Consider the following 25593-nt stretch of genomic DNA (forward strand, 5'->3'; position numbering starts at 1 on the left):
AATAATGTGCCAGGTCATTCTCGACTAATCCCGCTGATCTTTCACCGAGATGTGTATCCTGCTGATGATGATGAAGATGTCATTACCCAGAGCTAAAGGGAGAAAAGCACGGAGGACGCTGAGCTGTTGGTTTTACTGCTCACCAGTGTTGGTCCCCCTTGATCACGAGTGAGGCCTTACACACCTTTTCAGACATGAAAGGTCTGGGGAGAGCCCCTTGACAGCTGCATCCTCTGCACAAACATCCATCCTCACTACTCATCCAGTATTGGGTCTTAAATTGTATTTTTTCTTCAAACAAGGGTTGAAACTAAATCCCTAAACAGTTGAAACTACTGGAAAGAAGTCACAGCATTGAATTTTGATTTCGTCCCCTTCTAATTTAGAGATAAACATGACTTAAGTACAATCATGGATGATATATTAAATGATTAAGGCTTTGTAATGACGTAATGGGTAATCGGAGAGGATCATGGTCGCTGCTGCTTATTCTTTAACTTTCTATTGCTTTAAACAAAACAATATGTAGAAGTAAAGAAAGAATGAGCCTCTATTTGACTATCAGCCTCCCAGACTTGAACACACATGTTTGGCTGACTTGGTGGCGGAGTGTGAAGCTTCCAGGTGAAACGGTATCCTCTCATTCCTTCATTACGCACCTCACATCAAACTGAGAATTGTCGTCGTGCAGACTTTAAAGAGTAATTCCCCCACAAAAGGAATCTAATTATTTTTCTTTCTATCACATTATCCGCCTATTTGGCCTTATTCACACCCATGTGATAACGAACGACGTCCTTCGGGGAAGGTCGCACATTTTGGCACTTAAGATCTTCTTTGAACTTTTTTTCCCCCCTCCGCCTGAGCTGTGAACCCATAAACCTCCGGAGATCTGCTTCTATATAAAAACGCTTTGACAGAACTGACCTCATCCCCATCCTCGACTCCCCCGCTCCTGCTCGCTGAAGAACTTCTGAAGGTTTCAGGTAATTTTCCAACATGGACCTGGAGGAGGTCACAGCTAAGATCTTTTCTGAGTGGAAGATCCGGGAGAGCAGTTTTGGAGATGAACAAGATTCCCTTCAGGGCTCCTCACCGGAGTCCTCGCTGGAGCCCCTGTGCTCTTCACCTGAGATGTGTTCCTTCCCCAACGGACATGAGGAGTTCAAGGACTTCTCGTTTGCCTTCACGGAACGCAGAGCCGGTACGGCGCAAAGACAACACAAACCCAAAATGTCCATTAAAAGGCGCATGAAGGCCAGCGAAAGGGAGAAGATGAGGATGAGAAGCCTTGCAGAAGCTCTGCATCATCTCCGGGACTACCTGCCGCCGGACTACAGCAAGAGAGGCCAGCCGCTGACCAAGATACAAACGCTCAAATACACGATTGAATACATCAACAAACTTTCAGACATCCTGGGCCGTGCGTAAAAAGCGCAAACGGAACACTTTTACGCAAAATCTTCATCATAACTTAACATTTCATTTTTACGTTGTGTTCGTCTCTTTTTGTGCCAATTTCTTGATGTAAATATTGCGCGGTGGACACTTGGCATATTTTGTATATAAGGTTTTTTTTGTTTGCATTATGAATTCAGAGTTTTATTGGACGTGTACGGTGTTTTGTATTCTGTGTTTTTTTCTGTTCCTGTTTTGTATTCATCAATGAATTTGGAATTACTTCTATTTTTGTAGCTGCATAGTAGTTAAAAGTTTTGCTGTGTCCTCTTAGATTCTATCACACCCTAAATAATGTGTGTCTTTTAATATTATTTTTTGAGTTTTATTCTGTTTAAACTAAATCACTATGTTACATAATGTGTCAGCTCAAATAATTTTGAAAAATGCTCAATTCAAAGCACAATAAATGTGTGTGACGTTTCGACCTTCTGTGGGCCTGATTCATTAACGAGTCGTTTACACGCCGATTACTACAAGTGGCGCATACGTCACTCTGCCTCCACCAATAGGAATGCTACAATAGTTAAGGACTCGCAGATGGAGCCTATCAGCGGGCAGTATCGCTTCCGTGGGGCGTGGTCTTTCTCCCTGTGTATCATCCACAAAGACATCCAAATCTGGATGTATGTAGTCTGATCAAGCCGCCATTTCTACGCGCTACAGAATAGAGGAAATTGTGGAATCTATTGTATATTTTTATCTTTAAGCATTTTTTTATTTTTATTAGGAAGTAGGGGAAATATTTGTTTCACTTTTTCATTTTACCTCGCTTGTGGCGCCAATATAAGTAAGTCATTTTTACTCGTTTGTAAATGAGGAACGCCCCTTGCATGTTGATATCGTCAACACACGCACATTTGTTTTGAGACGTATCTGTTGCCTTTCTGAATTCATTTAAATGATTCCACTGGGCGTGTAATATGTATGTAAATATTATTCATTATGAATTGACGTGGCTGTTTTGGACACAGCTTGCTCCACTTGGCCTTTTATCTGTGTGAATTATGATTATTTTCAGATTATTAACATCTTACACGCAGATTTAGGAAAACAAAAATATCGATTTTTGGATGTGGTTTGCTTGACTGTTGAATATTAAGAAGATCCCTTCTAAACATCCTGCATGTGGAGGGTTTGCGCGTTTCCATGACACTCAGCAGCCTTCTGTGCAGTTGATTGTCAATCAGGGATGTCTGATTATGCCAATTGACAATATGAGTGAAGTCATTAAGAGTTTTTGGAAGTCAGTTACTCGTATTTGTGCTTATTTCTGCTTATGGAAAGCTACGTATATTAAAACAAGTACTGCAAGGGAAAGCTACGTATATTAAAACAAGTACTGCAATAGTTTATAGCCTGTCAGCGATCGATCTGTCAGACTGATCCTGCCATTTGTCCCTGTCAGGCTTTGATACATGCCTTAATGTCGCATTATACATAGTCTTAATGATACATTTAATGTAATAACAACTTTCTGCCTGTGTCTATGATGATCAAGCAGAGGAATTCCAACAATTGTTCTGATCTCACTCCAAACATCCCACTCAAACACAGTTTATAAGCCATGAAGGCAACACAGTGGAGTAAGCCGTATACATAGATGGATGAATACACATGACCTGCTGACTCGGCTTAATGGAGAAAGTATGGTAGGCGAGGAAATTCACACACACAGAGATGTGCTTATGCAGATTGTAAGCAGTTGGGGCATTAACATACTTAAGTACATTGATTTACATTTGTATAATTTTAGGTCTGTTACTCCGAATACACAAATATTGACTTACCAATTGACTTACATTTGAAGAATCCCTGAGTATTTCTTGGATGTAAACATAGTGATTGATTTTTATTGTTACCTGAAATTATGCTGATATTTGCCATCTTAAAAAAAGTTTGAAGAGCTTGCCATTGTAGTAGAATCCAAATATTGACATGTGAATGATTTTCAGATGGACCCAGAGAGAGAAGACAAGATGACAGAAACTTCAAAGACGTCCAAGGATGAATCTGAGAGGTCCATTCTAGAAAACAAAGGCAGGTGAGTCCTGTGGTCTCATACGTCCTGCTACGTTGATGTATATGTGGAAGACTTTAGTAGTAGACACAAGCTCCTTCATCATCCTCCTAGACAAGAATGCCAGAGAGTTGCTGTGCTCCTTCAGGCATGAAATATGACAAAAAATGCAACACGAAAGAAGAGTTTGTGCTGTTGGTGTTTGTTCAGTTCAATTTCATCACTTTTCCTTCTTTCCGCAGGGGTCGTGGGTTCAGAGGCCGTGGGCGAGGGATGAGGATGAGTCGGGGTGCTATGCGTGGTGGGCGGGGCATGATGAAAAGCTTCGGTCCACCCGGACACGGAAGGGGCCGGGCAAAGAATGGAGCTATGAGTGGACCTATGCGGTAATTAAGACTTTTAACACACTGACTTTTGACGTGTGTTATATTCTAGATTTCATATATTAGAGCAGATATTCTCCGATCTTGAATCCTTCTTAAAATACATTTCAGTCATTGTGAACTTCCTGTAGTGTAAATGCCTGAAATGCCTATTTTCTTTTTGCATCGATCAATAGTCATTCCTGTGTTTCCCCATGCAGAGGATTTGGGAGGATGCGGCCGTACCCAGGTCCTAGAGGCCATAGGGGTCGAGGTGGACCGATGCACATGGGCCCCCCTCCTCCCCCACCTCCTCCTATGCACCACAGAGGCCCCTTCCCACCCATGCGCAGGTATCCACCCCACCCCTGTTGTTTTCCCTCTGTGAAGCCAAACCAAAACACAGACAATAGGGCTTATTAAGGATTGTGGCAACGATGCTGTACAGTCAAGTGCAAAGTGCAAAGTTGTCCACAAGATCATGAGCAGAACTCGAGGTGAGAGGTGGAAACAGGAAGATGGGGGTTTTAAATCTGGTGGTAGACTCTTGCTTGTCACTGAGTTGGTTGTTAGCTTTAATTTGCTGTTGTTTGCACTTCTCCTTCTGTATAGGCACGGTCCTCCTCCTCCTCCACTGGGTCATCCGGGTTTCAGAGGGCGCCCTCCTCACCTCCGAGGCCGTGGCATGCCTCCCCCTGGGCACCCACGCCACTTCCACCCCCGAGGCCCAAGAGGGTAAGAGCTTATAGACCTCCAGACTTTTTAAAAATTCACCTGCTCATCTGAGGCTCTGCTTACACCTGTTTCTTCCCTTCAAAATCAATCTTTTAATGTAATTGTGTGTTTGTGCAGTGAGTATATAAAAGTAGCTCAGTAACTTCTCCTTTACTTAATGCTAGACCTAAGAACAGTGCATGGAATAATCAAGGAAAAGACGTTTGTTGGTACGTTTACCTCTCAAAGGTGCACACAGGGGAGAGCGTCTCCTAATGCAGCAGCACAGAGACGGCTACTCTTATCAGAGTGTGCCCCCTATTGGCCAAAGCCAAAAATCCAATGTGTGATTTCATCCTTTTACACAGCTACCACAATGGACCAGTCTCTCCTCCGCCACACCCCCCACCTGGCAGAGGCCAGAGGTGGCCAGGCCCCCCTGGTGGCCGACGCTTTTAATACAGCCTGCCCTAAACCAATAACAAAGCGCTTGTTCTGTAGAATGGGGGGCACTCAAAGAAATTCCAGAGTAATTGAATCAGCTTGTGTCATAAAAGGTTTTTAAGTGATGTTATGACATCATTTGTTGCCCAAGGAGACGTCCAATGCCTCACATCTTAACAAGGTAAAGGCATTACAACATGATGTTATTTATAAAGATAATGAATTACTGTTGGTAAAGTCGAGGTTCTTGTAAGAGTTTTTTGAAAATGTCCTGTGGTTCTTGTTGCTGTCACCCTGTGAGCCTTAATACGTTTTCATCGTTCTTAATAAAGATTAAATGGGTGACCATGGGTAAAAAAAATATAGAGGAGAGAGAGAGAAGAGACGAGTGCACAGTGTGTAGCTCACCTTGGACCTCCCTAATCTTTCCTTTTGTTTTATGGAAAAGTTGTATTATAACCTCAACAAACAGTGAAGAAAATATTGTTGAACATACTTACACATTTGACAGTACTTCACAAGTATTTGATGTCCTATTTTTATGGTTAATGTGCAGCTATTTGAAGATACGATGCGTATTGCTGTTTGAAACGTTACTGTTTGTCTTCAGCAATCTATTGTAAGGAAAATGCATTGCAAAAGCTTAGTATACTGAAATATATATTTATCTTTATCTTTTATAACGCACAGGAAAATCCATTAGTATTTACTTCGGTTAAGGCTAACTGAACTGTGTTTTGAAGTGTAATCAATATTCTACTTACTGTCATTAACATCACTTTTGTGAATTTGTGAATGTGTTGAATGAGAACGTCGAGCAATGACGTAGTCGTGGAGAAAGAAAATAAAATAAAAAATAAACTCAAGTTCTCTTTTTGTTCCTTCACAAACAAGCCTGAGAGATGTCATTGCAGAGAATGCTACTGTCGCTTAGTAACAGAGTGTGTGACTTCAATGTTTTCGTATTTCAAAGTGCACATTTGACCGTGACAAAGATGCACAGAACTAATACTTTTGACATACTTTTACATATTCAGTAGTAGCATGTCTAAAAGGAGGACATCATCTGCAAAGGATAACACTCGGTGACTCCGCATTTTCAAGCTTTTTGAATCCATAATGTGGTGCTAATTTAGACTCAGACTCAAGAATCCTTTATTATTCACATGTTGTTTGTTCTGCTCACACAAACAAGGATTCTACTCACTGGGCTGCTCAGGAATCGCAGACCTAAACAGTTACTTTCTATAGTTAATCCTTGTGATAGATAGTCGGAGAAAGGTTTTGCATTCTCCCTCTCCTTTGTCTGTCTTTCCCCCTTCTGATCAACATGTTCACTTCACTTCTGCTGCCCCTTTTCTTGTTGCTCCCTGTGCTTGATGATAACAGACTGACTGTTGTTGTCTCCTGGGGTGGCAACTACACAATACAGTTAACTTCTCTCCAGGCCCTAGGAAGTCCAGCCAATAGCTTATCAACCAGTTTAATAGGATTACGTCCATTGACTGTCTTCTCCCCCGGAGCAGGACTGATGTACATGCTGCTGAAACACTTGGCAGACAGGTATAACATGTACTATGCCTACCTTCCATCAAAACTGGACAAGAAGATCCATTCTGGAGCTGTCAACCAAGTGGTAGCTGCTCCAATTCTCTGCCTCTTCTGGCTACTGTTCTTCTCAACTATTTGCTCGGGTAAGAAGAGGGCACCATCTACTGGCCACGTGTGTCCCATCACATTCTCAAAAGTGTTAAGCTCTGGCAACTTGGTCTTCAGTGTGGCAAAGTCCCAACATGTTTGTTCTTTACAGGGATTACAGCTGGAACGTCCATGTTCACAATCATAGTTCTGATTATCACAATCATGATCTGCCTCTCTCATGTCTGCTTTGGACATTTTAAATATCTGAGTACTCACAATTACAAGGTAATACACTTGTCAGTCTACTATTTGCTTGTCTTTCATGTTGTCCAATTAAATCATGTCAACATTTCAGACCGGTATTATATTCAGCTGCTCATGTAAACGACATGTTTTCTGTCTCAGATCGACACCCAGGATGTGGATGGGGTTGAGAATGGGCAGGTAGTATGTGCCCCAGCCTCCAACAAGTCAGCAGTGAGTATCTGGATGTGCTTATTGTATGACAGTCAAGTAACATAAATGATTGCTAGGAGTCTGTGTATCTCGATTCTAATGTGCTTTTCTGTTCATTCTCCTTTCCGCCAGATGTACATTGCTCTGGTACTTCAAGACCCAAATTCAGAGGAGGCAGGCAGTTCAGTCAGCGGTGAGGAAGATGGCAAGGGACCCTCGCAGGACGGGGAAATAATCAATGTCGGGAATGGCCTGAACGAGGACTTCCAGTCTGGTGAGGAGAGCCTCATTGACAATGAAATGCGACACTGACACTGCCTGGAACAGAATCATAACCTAACTTTAACTTAAAGGAGTGCACTGAATATGTGAAGAACTGAAGAAACAGTTCTCCAAAAGCATCTCAACCTCCATCGAGGGACTTTACACTAACACGGCGGCACACTGTCTACTAAGGATTAAACGGATTGTCGCTAAAGGACTCTTGCATTTCCTCGATTGGGACTCATCAAATCCAAACACTTTGCGTAACTTCAGATGAACTCTTAATGGCAATGACAGGACGGCAACATCCATCTGCTCCTTGTATAGTTTAGGTACACCCATACCACTGCACATGGACCTATGGAAGGGAGACTCTTGTTCATTCATGCACAACTTGAGCCCAAGATGTTTACGTTAAGAGTATTTGTCTTTGAAAATTAGCAATCAAGTTTAGGTGGCGACTGTTTGAAAGATCGTGTATTCCACATCCCATCACTCGCCCTTTCTGTGTCATCATCTGTTTTGTTAACTTTAAAAATCAGGCACCTTGTGATTTCCTCCCATTTCTCAGTGTTGAGTTGTTGTTTGTCATTCTGTCACTTTGGTGCTTAAGTATCAACTTTTTGGCCAGATCGCACAAAAATACTGTACGTTTTGACAGTTACAATAGTAGATTACGTCCAAATCCATTCACCATCTTGGTCATTTTGAAAATTGTAGCATCACAAAAAGTCTTGTCCTGCCGTATGAAACAAATTATTTTGAATATTATGTTACAATTATTTACAAATCAAGTCTACATTCCATTTGCAGATCCAGTTACCAGCCTTGTTAAGCCTCTGCCAGAGAGAGCACAGTGTATAGCTTTCATTTCTACACTTCTACACAACAAACATTCTGCGCAACTGTGAGCATAGAGTTCACACTAAAGAGCCAAACGTGGGTTAATTAACGGAGAAATTCCTTTTCACTAATTTGTGTGATGCCTCAGAATAAGCTTAGACAAACATGTACCTGTGTATACACTAAGTAACAAAATAATTGTGTGCAATGCAGTTCCTGTACAATTATGAACTTACTCAGGATTTATTAAGCTTCTTGTTTCTGTCATTATTTTCTAAGTCCATACAAATACTATGTGTATACACCCCAGTCAACAAATGATTGATATAACATGACTAAGTGGTGTTCAGTCACATCATTACATTTCATTTGAGCAAAGATCTACATTTGTCAGTTGGATGGTAGTTGTGATTCCCTGTTGTCTTTTGTTAGTTTCAAGTCTCACATTGGTGCATTGTGTCATCCTTGTAAAAATCAATGTATTTTTAGATCATTTTTTCTCACGGCCTCTATAGACGGTGAGACCCACAAAGAAGTATTTGTTTTCATACTGCCCAGCACTCTAATCTTAAGTTCTCAACAAATTTCTACAATTTATTCAAAGAGGAACACAATGTCTGTCTGTCTTTGTCTGAAAACTGCACATTTTGAATGTTTTTCTGTGCTTTACCTTTTTTTAATCTACATTAGATAGTAAAGTAACAAGGACAGATCATGACATTTGAATCTTATGTTCTCATTCTTCCCAAAGGACCGTCTGTACTACAGATCTATGTACATTATACCCAGCTATTTGAACAATAAATCCTTTTTTAATCAAAATGTCTTGACTGTATGTCTGTGTATTTCTCTAGGATGACCGTGAAATCTTTTGTGAGGATTGTGAGAATATGATTTGTTGCGTGTCTGAAAAACGGGAAGTTGCTTGTGAGGGGAAACGCATAACAAACGCAGAAATGTGACACCGACCCCCGAGATCTGTAAATTCATCGTGGCAAGTTCAGAAGTTATTGACAACCTTTTACTATTTCTCTTTTAGAAATTGAAGACTATATACTGCATTTCTGGATGATTTAGAGCAGAGGTGGGGATGTGCGTGGATGATGTTGTAGTCCTCCACCTGCAGCCTCCACAGCAGCTAATGAGGAAGCAAGGCACACGCACACACGCGCGCGCGCGCAAGTATTGACTTGTCTCTTGTTTTGACTGAAACTCTCTGTGATTCCTTTTGATTGCAGATTTATTCTATGTATTTTATTCTATGTAAATGAGGCACCATTTATATTTCATTTAACAAATTACTGTTGTTACATTCAGCGTAACAAGCTTCCTGAATCTAATCAAGGCTATGGTTTAAAAGACGGGGCTCTTCTATTATGACCGGCGCCGCTTTTACAGTTTTTACGGTAATGGCTTAGCGAGGAAACCGCAGTGACCAATTGCATGCGAGTTAAAACCATCCTACGTGATACTACTCAAGCCAATCAGGTTTGTGCCTTTTAGCGGGAAAAATTGTGACGCTCCACGCAGACAGGTGACGTCTACGGTAATGGTTTAGCGAGGAAAAAGTCAGAGACCAATTGCATTCGAGTTAAGCCATCCCACGTGATACTACTCAAGCCAATCAGGTTTGTGCCTTTTAGCGGGAAAAAATTGTGACGCTCCACGCAGACAGGTGACGTCTACGGTAATGGTTTAGCGAGGAAAAACTCAGAGACCAATTGCATGCGAGTTAAGCCATCCCACGTGATACTACTCAAGCCAATCAGGTTTGTGCCTTTTGGCGGTAAAAAGTGTGACTCTCCAACCAGACAGGTGATTGCTGAGTCAGAGAGCCAAGTTGAAGACGGAAGCGGAAAAGAAAGAGCGACACAGGTAAGTGAAAATGTTGTTGTGCTTTAGCTTGTAATTATCTGCTTTAGCATAAAGTCGGAACATTTTTCTGACGTGTGTTGAAACTAAGAGATATACAGACGACTGAGCCGGAGAAAGTTGAGAAATAGGGGTGAGGCGGAGAAAGGGAGACAAAATGGTGCTCTCCAAAATTGTGTGGTCGACATACTTGTTCAGAATCGGTGTTCCGTATTTAAAGTGCCAATGTGAAACAGCATTATGAGACAAAACATCAGCTAAAATCTGAAGTGAGATCGTAGAAAACAAGTGGTCTTAGAGACCAATGTGAGCGAGTCCACCGGGATCCGCACATTCAATGTTCCCTCATAGCTGCTGGTATTATTCTTTCCTCGTTTTGTGTTGAGATTTATTATCTGTGAAATCAGTTGAGACAAGATGTGAAACAGAAAATGGGAGATTCAAGAATTTGCTTCCTTTATTTTATATAAGTTGGGCATTTTATTAGAACATGCTGAATTATATTTTGAAATGCAGCCCTACTTTAACTTGGTACATATATGTTCTATGTTACGTGACAATGAATATTGTCAAAACGTTTTTGAATCGTACTAAATTCATTTGATTTAACAGTCAGGTATTGATTACAAGCGGATGTTGATACAACGGGCTACTTAAATATCACACTACACAGTTATGTACAGTTATTATACATTATGATCTTCCAGACCTTTGCTCCGAGAAATGTTCTCTACTGGCGCTCTTAAAAATGTAGTTGAATACCCCTGCTGCTCTCCAACATAAACATATCTGCTCCATGACGGAGCCGAATCCAAACGATTTTATTTCATTGTTTTATTTTGTTTTATTAATATATTTATAACTTTAATTATATGTATTTAAATGTTTTTAATGTATTTTGTATTTTATTGTATTAACTTGTGTTAACTTAAATGTCCTTTATTAGATTAAATTACATTTAAATAACTTTATTTTCATTTAATTTATTTCATTTCATGTGGCATGTTGAGCTTGAAATTCTCTGCTTTGGCATAAAGCCGGATCATTTTGCTGACATCTGTCTGTTTTCTTCACCTTTTCCAGGGTTGGTGGTTCGGTGACCCAGGGACTAAGCGGCGGTACATCGGTGTGATGATGCTGACGCTGACACAGAGGTAAATGCTTAGAAGTCATGCCGTCTGGTGGCTGAGCTGCACAATATCTCACCATCAGCTTTGACGCGCTTTGTGTGTCTGTCATTTCACTCCAGCATTGTTGCCGAGTTTACTAACTTGGTTGAGAAGCTGTTTGCCATTGATACACAACCTAGGACGCCAGTCACCACACAGGTATGTTACGGTTAAGACGACTGAACTGAGGACATCCTTGATCTAATGTAGGGAAGGTTTCCTCATCCCTCATTCACTCATTGTATCTTTGTCTGTGTCTCAAAGGCGATGGAAGGCTTGGACCTGGACATGTTGGCTCCCCCGAGTCGATGGATGCTCCCGATCCAGCCGCAATGATCGCTAAGAGGTAAAGTATGTGTCGGCAAACTTTACTGCATTTCCTGCGGCAGATCTAATTTATGTTGCTAAGTCACTGTTACTGTGTTGCAGGGTGTCATAGTTAAACAAAGAAGCGTCACTCAGGACCTTGGCAGCTCAGAACCTACAGCGCTAAAGGAAACAGTCTGAAATTCTTGGACAGGTGAGCCAGACATTGTTCACACATCAGGCTTTACATCTACACATGCAGGGTTTGAGCCTCTGTGTTCGATGTTTTCCCCAGGGAGCATTGCTCAACGACCAACAAGAGCAGAAGAAGATTTTGAAGTTCTCCGAGTCAGAGGCACCGGCTGCAGTCTCCCATCGGACCATGCTTCTACCGCCCACTAGTGAAGTAACCCATCGTCCTGACAACGCTTTACATGTTTCAGCAAAGCTCTGAAGAATCACAGTGATGATCTGTGTTTTCATCTCTTACAGATTGGGCGAGTCGTCTGCTGGGCAGCACGTCAGAGAGCAGCTCCCTCTTCACCTTGCCGCACCTCACCCGCGACGGTCAACGCCCCCCTGCAGGGCCGGCAGTACCTCCGGCTGGGAGAGGAGCTGCTGCTGCTCTGGACCATGTTAACTGAGTCGATGCTCAGCCTGCTCACTGCTGGACCAGACTGGACACTACAGTTTCTCCCCAACGTTGTCAGTCCCTCTCTAAGGCCCCGCCCCTTATTTATGTATCTGTATGAGTCTGACCTTAGTTTGGCTGCCGCTTGTGCACTTGGCTGCTGACAGCAATGTATTGTAAGCTAAAGTCTCACAATTTCTGTTTTCTTAAAAAGAAAACTATTACCATCAATTCATATCAAGCCTTTTATTTTATTTTCCTCGTACTTGTATGTTGTAGTACTTGTTCTTAACAAATGTGTTTACTCCACAATTATAAACTTATTGTTTAAACCTTGAGTGGTCTGAATGTTCTCTCCATTTAACAGTTATCAGTCTGAGGTAAATACATTGAATTGTGTAACAGTCCGGTACATGCCTCTTTAATACATTACTGTAAGTGTGTTCCTGTACATAGTTCATTCATATTTTACTTGTGTGCAAACTAGATTGTGACGGAGGAGGTGAGGATGGACTCAATGATGGAAGAGTAGAAGTGCACCATCATTGTCTTTGGCAGGTTGAACTTCTTCAGCAAGTGGGAGCTGATGTTGAGCCCGGGGTCCTGGGAGATGATGGATCCCAGGAATCGAAAGGACTCCACGGTGTCAGCTGGGGAGTCACACAGAATGATAGTGGGCGGGGCTGCGTTGAGTCAGAAATCCACAACCATCTCCTTTGTGTTCAGAGCATTAATCTCCAGATTTTTCTGCCTGCACCAATTCATCAGACGGTCAATCTCCCGCCTGTAGGCGGACTCGTCCCCATCAGAGATGAGTCCAATGAGCGTGGTGTCTTCCCCGAACTTCATGAGCTGGACCGACACATGACTGCAGGCGTTGGTGTATAAGGAGAAGAGCAGAGGAGAGAGAACGCAGCCCTGATGGGAACCGGTTCTTAAGTAGCGTTTGTGAGTTGCTCAGTTAATGGTGGTCAGTATAATACCATTGATCCATGCCCTGCTCTACAACATAAACATATCTGCTACGTGACGGTCTAGTACCGTGTACCTGTAAATACGGCGTGTGTTTAGGGTCTAAATCCAAAGGAGAAAATGTTATGTCATTGTTTTATTTTTATTTATTTATATACTTATAACTTGAATTAAATGTATTTAAATGTTTTTAATTTGAATTTTATTTAATATATTGTATTAACTTGTGTTAAGTTAAATTTCTTTTATTAGATTAAATTACATTTAAATAACTATTTTCATTAAATTTATTTTATTTCATGTGGCATGTTGAGCTTGAAATTCTCTGCTTTGGCATAAAGCCGGATCATTTTGCTGACATCTGTCTTTTTTCTTTACATTTTCCAGGGTTGGTGGTTCGGTGACCCAGGGACTAAGCGGCGGTACATCGGTGTGATGATGCTGACGCTGACACAGAGGTAAATGCTTAGAAGTCATGCCGTCTGGTGGCTGAGCTGCACAATATCTCACCATCAGCTTTGACGCGCTTTGTGTGTCTGTCATTTCACTCCAGCATTGTTGCCGAGTTTAAGCCGAGAGACCCGATGTTCCCGGACGTGGCTCACAGCATCCTGATCCACAGGGTCATGATGGCTCTCCAGCCAACAGGTTAGCATGTTTACAGATTTGTTTAGATTGTTTAGATTGTTTAGATTGTTTACAGATTTGTTAACGTGTTAATTTGTTAACTTGTGCATCTCTGCCCTTTAGGCCGACAGGACCTCTGCTTCCCCATGGACTCAGACATGAGCTCAGATTTCAAACTAGACTTGGTTGAGAAGCTGTTTGCCATTGATACACAACCTAGGACGCCAGTCACCACACAGGTATGTTACGATTAAGACGACTGAACTGAGGACATCCTTGATCTAATGTAGGGAAGGTTTCCTCATCGCTCATTCACTCATTGTATCTTTGTCTGTGTCTCAAAGGCAATGGAAGGCTTGGACCTGGACATGTTGGCTCCCCACATCCCCATGGACGATGACTTCCAGCTGCGCAGCCTGACACCGGAGGAGCCCATGTCGTGTGGATCACTCACATCTATTGAAAGCTCTTCTGCTCACAGCACACAGGCGGTGCACAGCTCCTATCCCAGCTCGCCATTCAGCGGACAAGGCAGTCGTGCAGCATCACCGGCCAGGCGACGCCCGAGTCGATGGATGCTCCCGATCCAGCCGCAATGATCGCTAAGAGGTAAAGTATGTGTCGGCAAACTTTACTGCATTTCCTGCGGCAGATCTAATTCATGTTGCTAAGTCACTGTTACTGTGTTGCAGAGTGTCATAGTTAAACAAAGAAGCGTCACTCAGGACCTTGGCAGCTCAGAAACCTACAGCGCTAAAGGAAACAGTCTGAAATTCTTGGACAGGTGAGCCAGACATTGTTCACACATCAGGCTTTACATCTACACATGCAGGGTTTGAGCCTCTGTGTTTGATGTTTTCCCCAGGGAGCATTGCTCAACGACCAACAAGAGCAGAAGAAGATTTTGAAGTTCTCCGAGTCAGAGGCACCGGCTGCAGTCTCCCATCGGACCATGCTTCTACCGCCCACTAGTGAAGTAACCCATCGTCCTGACAACGCTTTAGATGTTTCAGCAAAGCTCTGAATCACAGTGATGATCTGTGTTTTCATCTCTTACAGATTGGGCGAGTCGTCTGCTGGGCAGCACGTCAGAGAGCAGCTCCCTCTTCACCTTGCCGCACCTCACCCGCGACGGTCAACGCCCCCCTGCAGGGCCGGCAGTACCTCCGGCTGGGAGAGGAGCTGCTGCTGCTCTGGACCATGTTAACTGAGTCGATGCTCAGCCTGCTCACTGCTGGACCAGACTGGACACTACAGTTTCTCCCCAACGTTGTCAGTCCCTCTCTAAGGCCCCGCCCCTTATTTATGTATCTGTATGAGTCTGACCTTAGTTTGGCTGCCGCTGGTGCACTTGGCTGTTGACAGCAATGTATTGTAAGCTAAAGTCTCACAATTTCTGTTTTCTTAAAAAGAAAACTATTACCAGCAATTTATATCAAGCCTTTTATTTTATTTTCCTCGTACTTGTATGTTGTTGTACTTGTTCTTAACAAATGTGTTTACTCCACAATTATAACCTTATTGTTTAAACCTTGAGTGGTCTGAATGTTCTCTCCATTAAACAGTTATCTGTCTGAGGTAAATACATTGAATTGTGTAACAGTCCAGTACATGCCTCTTTAATTCATTACTGTAAGTGTGTTCCTGTACATAGTTCATTCATATTTTACTTGTGTGCAAACTAGATTGTGACGGAGGAGGTGAGGATGGACTCAATGATGGAAGAGTAGAAGTGCACCATCATTGTCTTTGGCAGGTTGAACTTCTTCAGCAAGTGGGAGCTGATGTTGAGCCCGGGGTCCTGGGAGATGATGGATCCCAGGAATCGAAAGGACTCCACGGTGTCAGCTGGGGAGTCACACAGAATGATAGCGGGCGGGGCTGCGTTGAGTCAGGAAAATCCACAACCATCTCCTTTGTGTTCAGAGCATTAATCTCCAGATTGTTCTGCCTGCACCAATTCATCAGACGGTCAATCTCCCGCCTGTAGGCGGACTCGTCCCCATCAGAGATGAGTCCAATGAGCGTGGTGTCTTCCCCGAACTTCAGGAGCTGGACCGACACATGACTGCAGGCGTTGGTGTATAAGGAGAAGAGCAGAGGAGAGAGAACGCAGCCCTGATGGGAACCGGTTCTTAAGTAGCGTTTGTGAGTTGCTCAGTTAATGGTGGTCAGTATAATACCATTGATCCATGCCCTGCTCTACAACATAAACATATCTGCTACGTGACGGTCTAGTACCGTGTACCTGTAAATACGGCGTGTGTTTAGGGTCTAAATCCAAAGGAGAAAATGTTATGTCATTGTTTTATTTTTATTTATTTATATACTTATAACTTGAATTAAATGTATTTAAATGTTTTTAATTTGAATTTTATTTAATATATTGTATTAACTTGTGTTAAGTTAAATTTCTTTTATTAGATTAAATTACATTTAAATAACTATTTTCATTAAATTTATTTTATTTCATGTGGCATGTTGAGCTTGAAATTCTCTGCTTTGGCATAAAGCCGGATCATTTTGCTGACATCTGTCTTTTTTCTTTACATTTTCCAGGGTTGGTGGTTCGGTGACCCAGGGACTAAGCGGCGGTACATCGGTGTGATGATGCTGACGCTGACACAGAGGTAAATGCTTAGAAGTCATGCCGTCTGGTGGCTGAGCTGCACAATATCTCACCATCAGCTTTGACGCGCTTTGTGTGTCTGTCATTTCACTCCAGCATTGTTGCCGAGTTTAAGCCGAGAGACCCGATGTTCCCGGACGTGGCTCACAGCATCCTGATCCACAGGGTCATGATGGCTCTCCAGCCAACAGGTTAGCATGTTTACAGATTTGTTTAGATTGTTTAGATTGTTTAGATTGTTTACAGATTTGTTAACGTGTTAATTTGTTAACTTGTGCATCTCTGCCCTTTAGGCCGACAGGACCTCTGCTTCCCCATGGACTCAGACATGAGCTCAGATTTCAAACTAGACTTGGTTGAGAAGCTGTTTGCCATTGATACACAACCTAGGACGCCAGTCACCACACAGGTATGTTACGATTAAGACGACTGAACTGAGGACATCCTTGATCTAATGTAGGGAAGGTTTCCTCATCGCTCATTCACTCATTGTATCTTTGTCTGTGTCTCAAAGGCAATGGAAGGCTTGGACCTGGACATGTTGGCTCCCCACATCCCCATGGACGATGACTTCCAGCTGCGCAGCCTGACACCGGAGGAGCCCATGTCGTGTGGATCACTCACATCTATTGAAAGCTCTTCTGCTCACAGCACACAGGCGGTGCACAGCTCCTATCCCAGCTCGCCATTCAGCGGACAAGGCAGTCGTGCAGCATCACCGGCAAGGCGCCGCCCGAGTCGATGGATGCTCCCGATCCAGCCGCAATGATCGCTAAGAGGTAAAGTATGTGTCGACAAACTTTACTGCATTTCCTGCGGCAGATCTAATTTATGTTGCTAAGTCACTGTTACTGTGTTGCAGGGTGTCATAGTTAAACAAAGAAGCGTCACTCAGGACCTTGGCAGCTCAGAACCTACAGCGCAAAAGGAAACAGTCTGAAATTCTTGGACAGGTGAGCCAGACATTGTTCACACATCAGGCTTTACATCTACACATGCAGGGTTTGAGCCTCTGTGTTTGATGTTTTCCCCAGGGAGCATTGCTCAACGACCAACAAGAGCAGAAGAAGATTTTGAAGTTCTCCGAGTCAGAGGCACCGGCTGCAGTCTCCCATCGGACCATGCTTCTACCGCCCACTAGTGAAGTAACCCATCGTCCTGACAACGCTTTAGATGTTTCAGCAAAGCTCTGAAGAATCACAGTGATGATCTGTGTTTTCATCTCTTATAGATTGGGCGAGTCGTCTGCTGGGCAGCACGTCAGAGAGCAGCTCCCTCTTCACCTTGCCGCACCTCACCCGCGACGGTCAACGCCCCCCTGCAGGGCCGGCAGTACCTCCGGCTGGGAGAGGAGCTGCTGCTGCTCTGGACCATGTTAACTGAGTCGATGCTCAGCCTGCTCACTGCTGGACCAGACTGGACACTACAGTTTCTCCCCAACGTTGTCAGTCCCTCTCTAAGGCCCCGCCCCTTATTTATGTATCTGTATGAGTCTGACCTTAGTTTGGCTGCCGCTTGTGCACTTGGCTGTTGACAGCAATGTATTGTAAGCTAAAGTCTCACAATTTGTTTTCTTAAAAAGAAAACTATTACCAGCAATTTATATCAAGCCTTTTATTTTATTTTCCTCGTACTTGTATGTTGTTGTACTTGTTCTTAACAAATGTGTTTACTCCACAATTATAACCTTATTGTTTAAACCTTGAGTGGTCTGAATGTTCTCTCCATTAAACAGTTATCTGTCTGAGGTAAATACATTGAATTGTGTAACAGTCCAGTACATGCCTCTTTAATTCATTACTGTAAGTGTGTTCCTGTACATAGTTCATTCATATTTTACTTGTGTGCAAACTAGATTGTGACGGAGGAGGTGAGGATGGACTCAATGATGGAAGAGTAGAAGTGCACCATCATTGTCTTTGGCAGGTTGAACTTCTTCAGCAAGTGGGAGCTGATGTTGAGCCCGGGGTCCTGGGAGATGATGGATCCCAGGAATCGAAAGGACTCCACGGTGTCAGCTGGGGAGTCACACAGAATGATAGCGGGCGGGGCTGCGTTGAGTCAGGAAAATCCACAACCATCTCCTTTGTGTTCAGAGCATTAATCTCCAGATTGTTCTGCCTGCACCAATTCATCAGACGGTCAATCTCCCGCCTGTAGGCGGACTCGTCCCCATCAGAGATGAGTCCAATGAGCGTGGTGTCTTCCCCGAACTTCAGGAGCTGGACCGACACATGACTGCAGGCGTTGGTGTATAAGGAGAAGAGCAGAGGAGAGAGAACGCAGCCCTGATGGGAACCGGTTCTTAAGTAGCGTTTGTGAGTTGCTCAGTTAATGGTGGTCAGTATAATACCATTGATCCATGCCCTGCTCTACAACATAAACATATCTGCTACGTGACGGTCTAGTACCGTGTACCTGTAAATACGGCGTGTGTTTAGGGTCTAAATCCAAAGGAGAAAATGTTATGTCATTGTTTTATTTTTATTTATTTATATACTTATAACTTGAATTAAATGTATTTAAATGTTTTTAATTTGAATTTTATTTAATATATTGTATTAACTTGTGTTAAGTTAAATTTCTTTTATTAGATTAAATTACATTTAAATAACTATTTTCATTAAATTTATTTTATTTCATGTGGCATGTTGAGCTTGAAATTCTCTGCTTTGGCATAAAGCCGGATCATTTTGCTGACATCTGTCTTTTTTCTTTACATTTTCCAGGGTTGGTGGTTCGGTGACCCAGGGACTAAGCGGCGGTACATCGGTGTGATGATGCTGACGCTGACACAGAGGTAAATGCTTAGAAGTCATGCCGTCTGGTGGCTGAGCTGCACAATATCTCACCATCAGCTTTGACGCGCTTTGTGTGTCTGTCATTTCACTCCAGCATTGTTGCCGAGTTTAAGCCGAGAGACCCGATGTTCCCGGACGTGGCTCACAGCATCCTGATCCACAGGGTCATGATGGCTCTCCAGCCAACAGGTTAGCATGTTTACAGATTTGTTTAGATTGTTTAGATTGTTTAGATTGTTTACAGATTTGTTAACGTGTTAATTTGTTAACTTGTGCATCTCTGCCCTTTAGGCCGACAGGACCTCTGCTTCCCCATGGACTCAGACATGAGCTCAGATTTCAAACTAGACTTGGTTGAGAAGCTGTTTGCCATTGATACACAACCTAGGACGCCAGTCACCACACAGGTATGTTACGATTAAGACGACTGAACTGAGGACATCCTTGATCTAATGTAGGGAAGGTTTCCTCATCGCTCATTCACTCATTGTATCTTTGTCTGTGTCTCAAAGGCAATGGAAGGCTTGGACCTGGACATGTTGGCTCCCCACATCCCCATGGACGATGACTTCCAGCTGCGCAGCCTGACACCGGAGGAGCCCATGTCGTGTGGATCACTCACATCTATTGAAAGCTCTTCTGCTCACAGCACACAGGCGGTGCACAGCTCCTATCCCAGCTCGCCATTCAGCGGACAAGGCAGTCGTGCAGCATCACCGGCAAGGCGCCGCCCGAGTCGATGGATGCTCCCGATCCAGCCGCAATGATCGCTAAGAGGTAAAGTATGTGTCGACAAACTTTACTGCATTTCCTGCGGCAGATCTAATTTATGTTGCTAAGTCACTGTTACTGTGTTGCAGGGTGTCATAGTTAAACAAAGAAGCGTCACTCAGGACCTTGGCAGCTCAGAACCTACAGCGCAAAAGGAAACAGTCTGAAATTCTTGGACAGGTGAGCCAGACATTGTTCACACATCAGGCTTTACATCTACACATGCAGGGTTTGAGCCTCTGTGTTTGATGTTTTCCCCAGGGAGCATTGCTCAACGACCAACAAGAGCAGAAGAAGATTTTGAAGTTCTCCGAGTCAGAGGCACCGGCTGCAGTCTCCCATCGGACCATGCTTCTACCGCCCACTAGTGAAGTAACCCATCGTCCTGACAACGCTTTAGATGTTTCAGCAAAGCTCTGAAGAATCACAGTGATGATCTGTGTTTTCATCTCTTATAGATTGGGCGAGTCGTCTGCTGGGCAGCACGTCAGAGAGCAGCTCCCTCTTCACCTTGCCGCACCTCACCCGCGACGGTCAACGCCCCCCTGCAGGGCCGGCAGTACCTCCGGCTGGGAGAGGAGCTGCTGCTGCTCTGGACCATGTTAACTGAGTCGATGCTCAGCCTGCTCACTGCTGGACCAGACTGGACACTACAGTTTCTCCCCAACGTTGTCAGTCCCTCTCTAAGGCCCCGCCCCTTATTTATGTATCTGTATGAGTCTGACCTTAGTTTGGCTGCCGCTTGTGCACTTGGCTGTTGACAGCAATGTATTGTAAGCTAAAGTCTCACAATTTGTTTTCTTAAAAAGAAAACTATTACCAGCAATTTATATCAAGCCTTTTATTTTATTTTCCTCGTACTTGTATGTTGTTGTACTTGTTCTTAACAAATGTGTTTACTCCACAATTATAACCTTATTGTTTAAACCTTGAGTGGTCTGAATGTTCTCTCCATTTAACAGTTATCAGTCTGAGGTAAATACATTGAATTGTGTAACAGTCCAGTACATGCCTCTTTAATACATTACTGTAAGTGTGTTCCTGTACATAGTTCATTCATATTTTACTTGTGTGCAAACTAGATTGTGACGGAGGAGGTGAGGACGGACTCAATGATGGAAGAGTAGAAGTGCACCATCATTGTCTTTGGCAGGTTGAACTTCTTCAGCAAGTGGGAGCTGATGTTGAGCCCGGGGTCCTGGGAGATGATGGATCCCAGGAATCGAAAGGACTCCACGGTGTCAGCTGGGGAGTCACACAGAATGATAGCGGGCGGGGCTGCGTTGAGTCCGGAAAATCCACAACCATCTCCTTTGTGTTCAGAGCATTAATCTCCAGATTGTTCAGCCTGTACCAATTCATCAGACGGCCAATCTCCCGCCTGTAGGCGGACTCGTCCCCATCAGAGATGAGTCCAATGAGCGTGGTGTCTTCCCCGAACTTCATGAGCTGGACCGACACATGACTGCAGGCGTTGGTGTATAAGGAGAAGAGCAGAGGAGAGAGAACGCAGCCCTGATGGGAACCGGTTCTTAAGTAGCGTTTGTGAGTTGCTCAGTTAATGGTGGTCAGTATAATAATGTTAATTGTTAACTAAATGTGTAACATTTAGATTCAATCGGGGTCTGCGCAGGTCCGGAAGTGATGTCATTCTATTACGCCACTTCCGGTCCTGCGCAGAATTATTATTATTATTATTATTTTTTCTGTAACTAAGGGGTTGGGCATTCCGGGTTATAATGACAACTGTAGTGGGGCATGCAAGGAGGTTATTCATAGCACACACATTCTTTCTTATGGTGCCAATAGCTTTGATAACATTTACAACAATATTACTATAAATAACTACATCTAAATGTTAATGACACACCAAACTTAGACATAAATTATTTACTTAGCACAAACCACATATTCATTATATTTTTACACTGTGTAACCTTCTTTTTATACATAAATAATTTAATCCACTTCAGTTTTGATACTAAATACCAAATATTTGATTTAAAATATTCTAACTGTCATAATCAGGACTGAAGTTGATCAAAATATATAAAAAATATTATTTTTATGTTTTTTTAAGAGGACATCTTTGTCCATTAATGGTAGCAATTAAACTACTAAGGTTACATTGTGTAAAAATAAAGTAATGTCATTTGTTACGACTCATATGTTGTGAAAAATACACATTTAATTTTTTTAAATTGCCAGTATTTGTCATGTGTTTTATTGGGGTAACCAATCAAAAAATCTGGTATCGCCCATCACTACCAGCCATTCCTCAAATCTTTCCTCCTCCTTCACCAGCGATGCGACACCCGAAGTGCAGCGCTTCACTTGGAAAGGTGAGCCTCCTCTTGTGCCCTAATCCTCCTCCCCAGAGATTCTCTTTTAGCAGTGGAAAATGAAAGTGTTCTTTCAAATCAGGTAAAACAAAAAAAAATGATCTAATAAGTATCACATACAGTGAATGAATGTTACTGAATGATTGTTGAGTCATTGCTACATGATTGCTCAATAAATGCTTAGAGATGAACTTCATGTGTGCTCGTCTTTCTGTCCTCCTTTATGCAGTTATGGCCCTGACATCCATTTAGATTTCAATTCAATCACAAGGAGGTATCTTCTCATATGTTTATTTTACATGTATTTGTACAACAATTTGAGTGAATACTGATACACACACACACACACACACATTACTATGTTGACATGCTGATGTTCTTCTGCTCTATTTCTTCTGTGTTGATCTTCATACTGCCAACAGTGTTTCTCTTTCATTCTGAGTGATGAACAGTCCATAAAAATCATCTCCTTCCTACTGAGCCACAACACTGTCATCACTGTGCAGCACTGGGCTCGTCCTTCCACATCGGCTCAAGGATGTGCTCCGGAACCTTCTCCATGGCGGTCTGACACAAGCAAGCAAGCAAACCATTAGAGGGAATAGTTCCAATTGTCACCCAATAATACAGACTAACAATGAGGTCTGGGTGTTCTTTCTGTGTACAACTGCCTCTACAGCGCCTCACCTTGGTCACTTGCATGGCCACGCCCTCAGGCAGGTTCCTCTGGATGTATTCCAGGTACACCTGAGCTGTGCAGCCCGTAATGTGGGACAGCTATGGAACAAGGAAGACACATTAAAACGGTCATCTCTGCTTTGTTATCACACACACAGCACAGCTAAACACTGATTTACAACCATTTCTGTCTATCTATCAATGAATAACTACCAATCACAGGTGCATCTTGTTAAATGAGGTCATGGTATCTTCCCCATGATTAAAGGCTCAGGAAACCTCAGCAGGTGATTTGAGTTAATGAGCTGATTAGAGTCACTGTGAGGCTACAATATTGAACTTTTCCACAATATTGTAATTTTCTGAGATACTGAATTTGGTTTTCATGAGCTTGTAAGCCATAATCAAACACAAACAAAATAAAGGCTTGAAACATATTTCACTTTGTGTGTAATGAATCTATAATATATGAGAGTTTCACTTTTTTTTATTGAATTACTGAAATAACTGAACTTTTCCAGGATATTCTAATTAATTGAGATGCACCTGTATGTGGAGAAGAAAAAGAATAACTGCATTAGATGATACAATAGAAAATGAGCAGATTAAAGAAAAGAGGAAAAACTCAAAAAGAGGTCAAGGGAAAAGAGGAGATAGTGAGTTTCTGTGTGTCTAGGAAGCAAGGGAACGAATGTCACTTAAGAAATGCATGAAGGAATTAGACGCGACTGAGAGTGGAAGAGTCAGATTATAGCAACCTAACAGTGTTATTGGACTGGGTGCTGAGACTCCTGACGCCCACACAGTTATTTGGGGTGGACTTTGTGCAAATCAATCTAAAGTTCCTCACCTCAATGCAGCGGTAATGTGTCCTCATCTCATACTGGACCCTGTGTTTTTTGAAGATGTGGACAGACTTCAGGAGTGTGAATCGCTCCATAATCTTGGGTGGTTCGTGACTGGATGAGGGAGGCATAAAGGATATGAAAGGTAATGCAATGAACCACAACCACCACAGTACAACTAACAAACTCTCCTGAGACTCACACTTTGTCGAGAGTGATGCCCAGCTCTTTGGCGGCCGTGGTGGCGAAGAACTCGTAACTGTCCAGGACGGCCCTGTCATGACCTTTGACCAGCAGCGACACCTTCTGGAGAAGCGAGTCCGGTTCCTCTGTGACAGTGATCTGAGAAGAAAGAAGATGTAAGAAACAATCTCCTGCTGCAAAATCATCACTTGTGTATATTTATTTAAAGCTCCTCCAGTCAATTACAACTTATTTTTACAACATCCCAGAATAAGCCCTTACTGTTCAAAATGCTCTTAACATAAAAACACTTTTAAGTTTAGGTGAAAACTCACTGAAGAAGCTGTGGAGGAAAATACAGTTGCAGTGTGGAAGCAGGAACTTGATGTCAATGGGAGATGAGACCTGCAGAGACCGAGACAAACAATCACAATTGCCGGCTTCGTAAGCGGATTTAACAAAACATTATTATTTTCGATTTCTGGTGGCAACGTAGAAATCAGCGTTCTAAGTCTTCAGATTTCTGCCCAGCCTCTACAGTTCAAACAAGGCCTTGAAAATTATGGAAATGTTGATTTTACAGATAGAGCAGGAAGTTAACAATCACACTTTTCACTGTATTCGGCTTTGTTTGCAACTTGTTTGAAACTTATACTTTGTTAAATACTCTATTCCAGCATGAATATCTAATTTATTTCATCTGCGAAAGGAACATAATACTAAATGATTACTACATCTTTAAGCAAATACAAAAAGAGCGGAAGTGAGATGTTTGGTTAGAGCCGCCTCCTTGACACAGCGCCCTCTACAGGCTGGCAGTACAAACTTCATGTTAGTAGGGTGACATTTTAGTGAAACAGAAGTCGGCCTGGTAACAGTCAGGGAAGCGAGCAATCACGTAATAGTTTGAATAATGTGTCACAAAGAGTGACTACTTACCGGATTGTAGGACATTTCCTATGACACCGACAGACGCACGAGCCTTTTCTTCCCTGGAAATAACAAACATGCGTCAGATAACTTACATATTTACAGATAATAGTGAGTTGCCTGATGCAGAATCCCAACAAACAAATTGCTTGTAATGTACCAAGTGTGAAATGCCAGCAAGCATCCCTGTCAATGAGAAAAACTCTCGCCCGAGTGTCATGAGCGCCGCCATGTTCACAAAGAGTGTGGGGGGCAGGAACGAGTCACTCTCCCGATGCTGCCCCCGTGTGGCCTGGCTGCGTCAACTACTTCTTCTTACTGTATATTGGCGGTTGGCAAATCAGCTATTTGGTGCTTAACCGCCACCATCTGAACTGGAGTGTTTATCGTGAGCAGGAAGATATATTATAAAATATTTTAAAAGAGGTGAAATTTTAAATCCGAACACCAAAAACACAAATTATTAAATGATATATGTATTATTATCATTATTGTTATTATTGTTATTATTGTTATTATACTACCTGAAATTGAGACCATCATGAGTTAATTGGTGATGGGTCTCCCATTAAATATGTAGAAGAAGGAGGAGAACGCTTGGCAGCCCGTGAGAGATAGGAAAAGAAACCCCGTAC

General features: G+C 42.7%; 2 protein-coding genes, 2 long non-coding RNA genes and 3 pseudogenes across 4 annotated transcripts; 6 read left to right on the forward strand and 1 right to left on the reverse strand.

The window, feature by feature from the left end:
• The first annotated feature begins 999 nt into the window (after positions 1 to 999).
• On the forward strand, positions 1000 to 1431 carry msgn1 (mesogenin 1). The gene has a single exon (XM_076154889.1). The coding sequence runs from the start codon at positions 1000 to 1002 to the stop codon at positions 1429 to 1431; it is 432 nt and encodes a 143-aa protein (XP_076011004.1).
• A 5436-nt stretch (positions 1432 to 6867) lies between these two features.
• On the forward strand, positions 6868 to 7663 carry LOC143004180 (uncharacterized). The gene is made up of 3 exons (XR_012963947.1): positions 6868 to 6924; positions 7045 to 7116; positions 7228 to 7663. It is a non-coding gene; the product is annotated as an uncharacterized LOC143004180 (long non-coding RNA).
• A 2329-nt stretch (positions 7664 to 9992) lies between these two features.
• On the forward strand, positions 9993 to 12518 carry LOC143004164 (uncharacterized). The gene is made up of 7 exons (XR_012963946.1): positions 9993 to 10077; positions 11158 to 11228; positions 11324 to 11402; positions 11508 to 11589; positions 11673 to 11763; positions 11845 to 11950; positions 12042 to 12518. It is a non-coding gene; the product is annotated as an uncharacterized LOC143004164 (long non-coding RNA).
• A 527-nt stretch (positions 12519 to 13045) lies between these two features.
• On the forward strand, positions 13046 to 15297 carry LOC143004050 (hypoxia-inducible factor 1-alpha-like; annotated as a pseudogene).
• A 124-nt stretch (positions 15298 to 15421) lies between these two features.
• On the forward strand, positions 15422 to 17942 carry LOC143004062 (hypoxia-inducible factor 1-alpha-like; annotated as a pseudogene).
• A 278-nt stretch (positions 17943 to 18220) lies between these two features.
• Positions 18221 to 20741, forward strand: LOC143004064 (hypoxia-inducible factor 1-alpha-like; annotated as a pseudogene).
• A 1857-nt stretch (positions 20742 to 22598) lies between these two features.
• mrps10 (mitochondrial ribosomal protein S10) lies at positions 22599 to 25219 on the reverse strand. Its single transcript, XM_076155028.1, has 7 exons — positions 25119 to 25219; positions 24968 to 25020; positions 24364 to 24433; positions 24048 to 24187; positions 23851 to 23959; positions 23010 to 23099; positions 22599 to 22889 (listed from the first exon to the last, which is right to left on the reverse strand). Exons 1-7 carry the CDS (start codon positions 25188 to 25190, stop codon positions 22818 to 22820), a joined length of 606 nt encoding a protein of 201 aa, XP_076011143.1. The 5' UTR covers positions 25191 to 25219; the 3' UTR covers positions 22599 to 22817.
• Positions 25220 to 25593: the final 374 nt, after the last annotated feature.

This window comes from Genypterus blacodes, unplaced genomic scaffold (assembly GCF_046128005.1).
Source record: "Genypterus blacodes isolate CSIRO-AG114 ecotype Tasmania unplaced genomic scaffold, CSIRO-AGI_Gbla_v1 ptg000064l_1, whole genome shotgun sequence".
Taxonomy (NCBI): domain Eukaryota; kingdom Metazoa; phylum Chordata; class Actinopteri; order Ophidiiformes; family Ophidiidae; genus Genypterus; species Genypterus blacodes.

Excerpts from the sequence above, each read along its gene's own strand:
- mrps10 (XM_076155028.1), bottom strand. The coding sequence starts at position 25,190 with ATGGCGGCGCTCATGACACTCGGGCGAGAGTTTTTCTCATTGACAGGG. Across the intron at positions 25,021-25,118 it reads TTGCTGGCATTTCACACTTG|GGAAGAAAAGGCTCGTGCGT; the intron begins GTACATTACAAG and ends TGTTATTTCCAG. Across the intron at positions 24,434-24,967 it reads AGGAAATGTCCTACAATCCG|GTCTCATCTCCCATTGACAT; the intron begins GTAAGTAGTCAC and ends CGGTCTCTGCAG.
- msgn1 (XM_076154889.1), top strand. The coding sequence starts at position 1,000 with ATGGACCTGGAGGAGGTCACAGCTAAGATCTTTTCTGAGTGGAAGATC.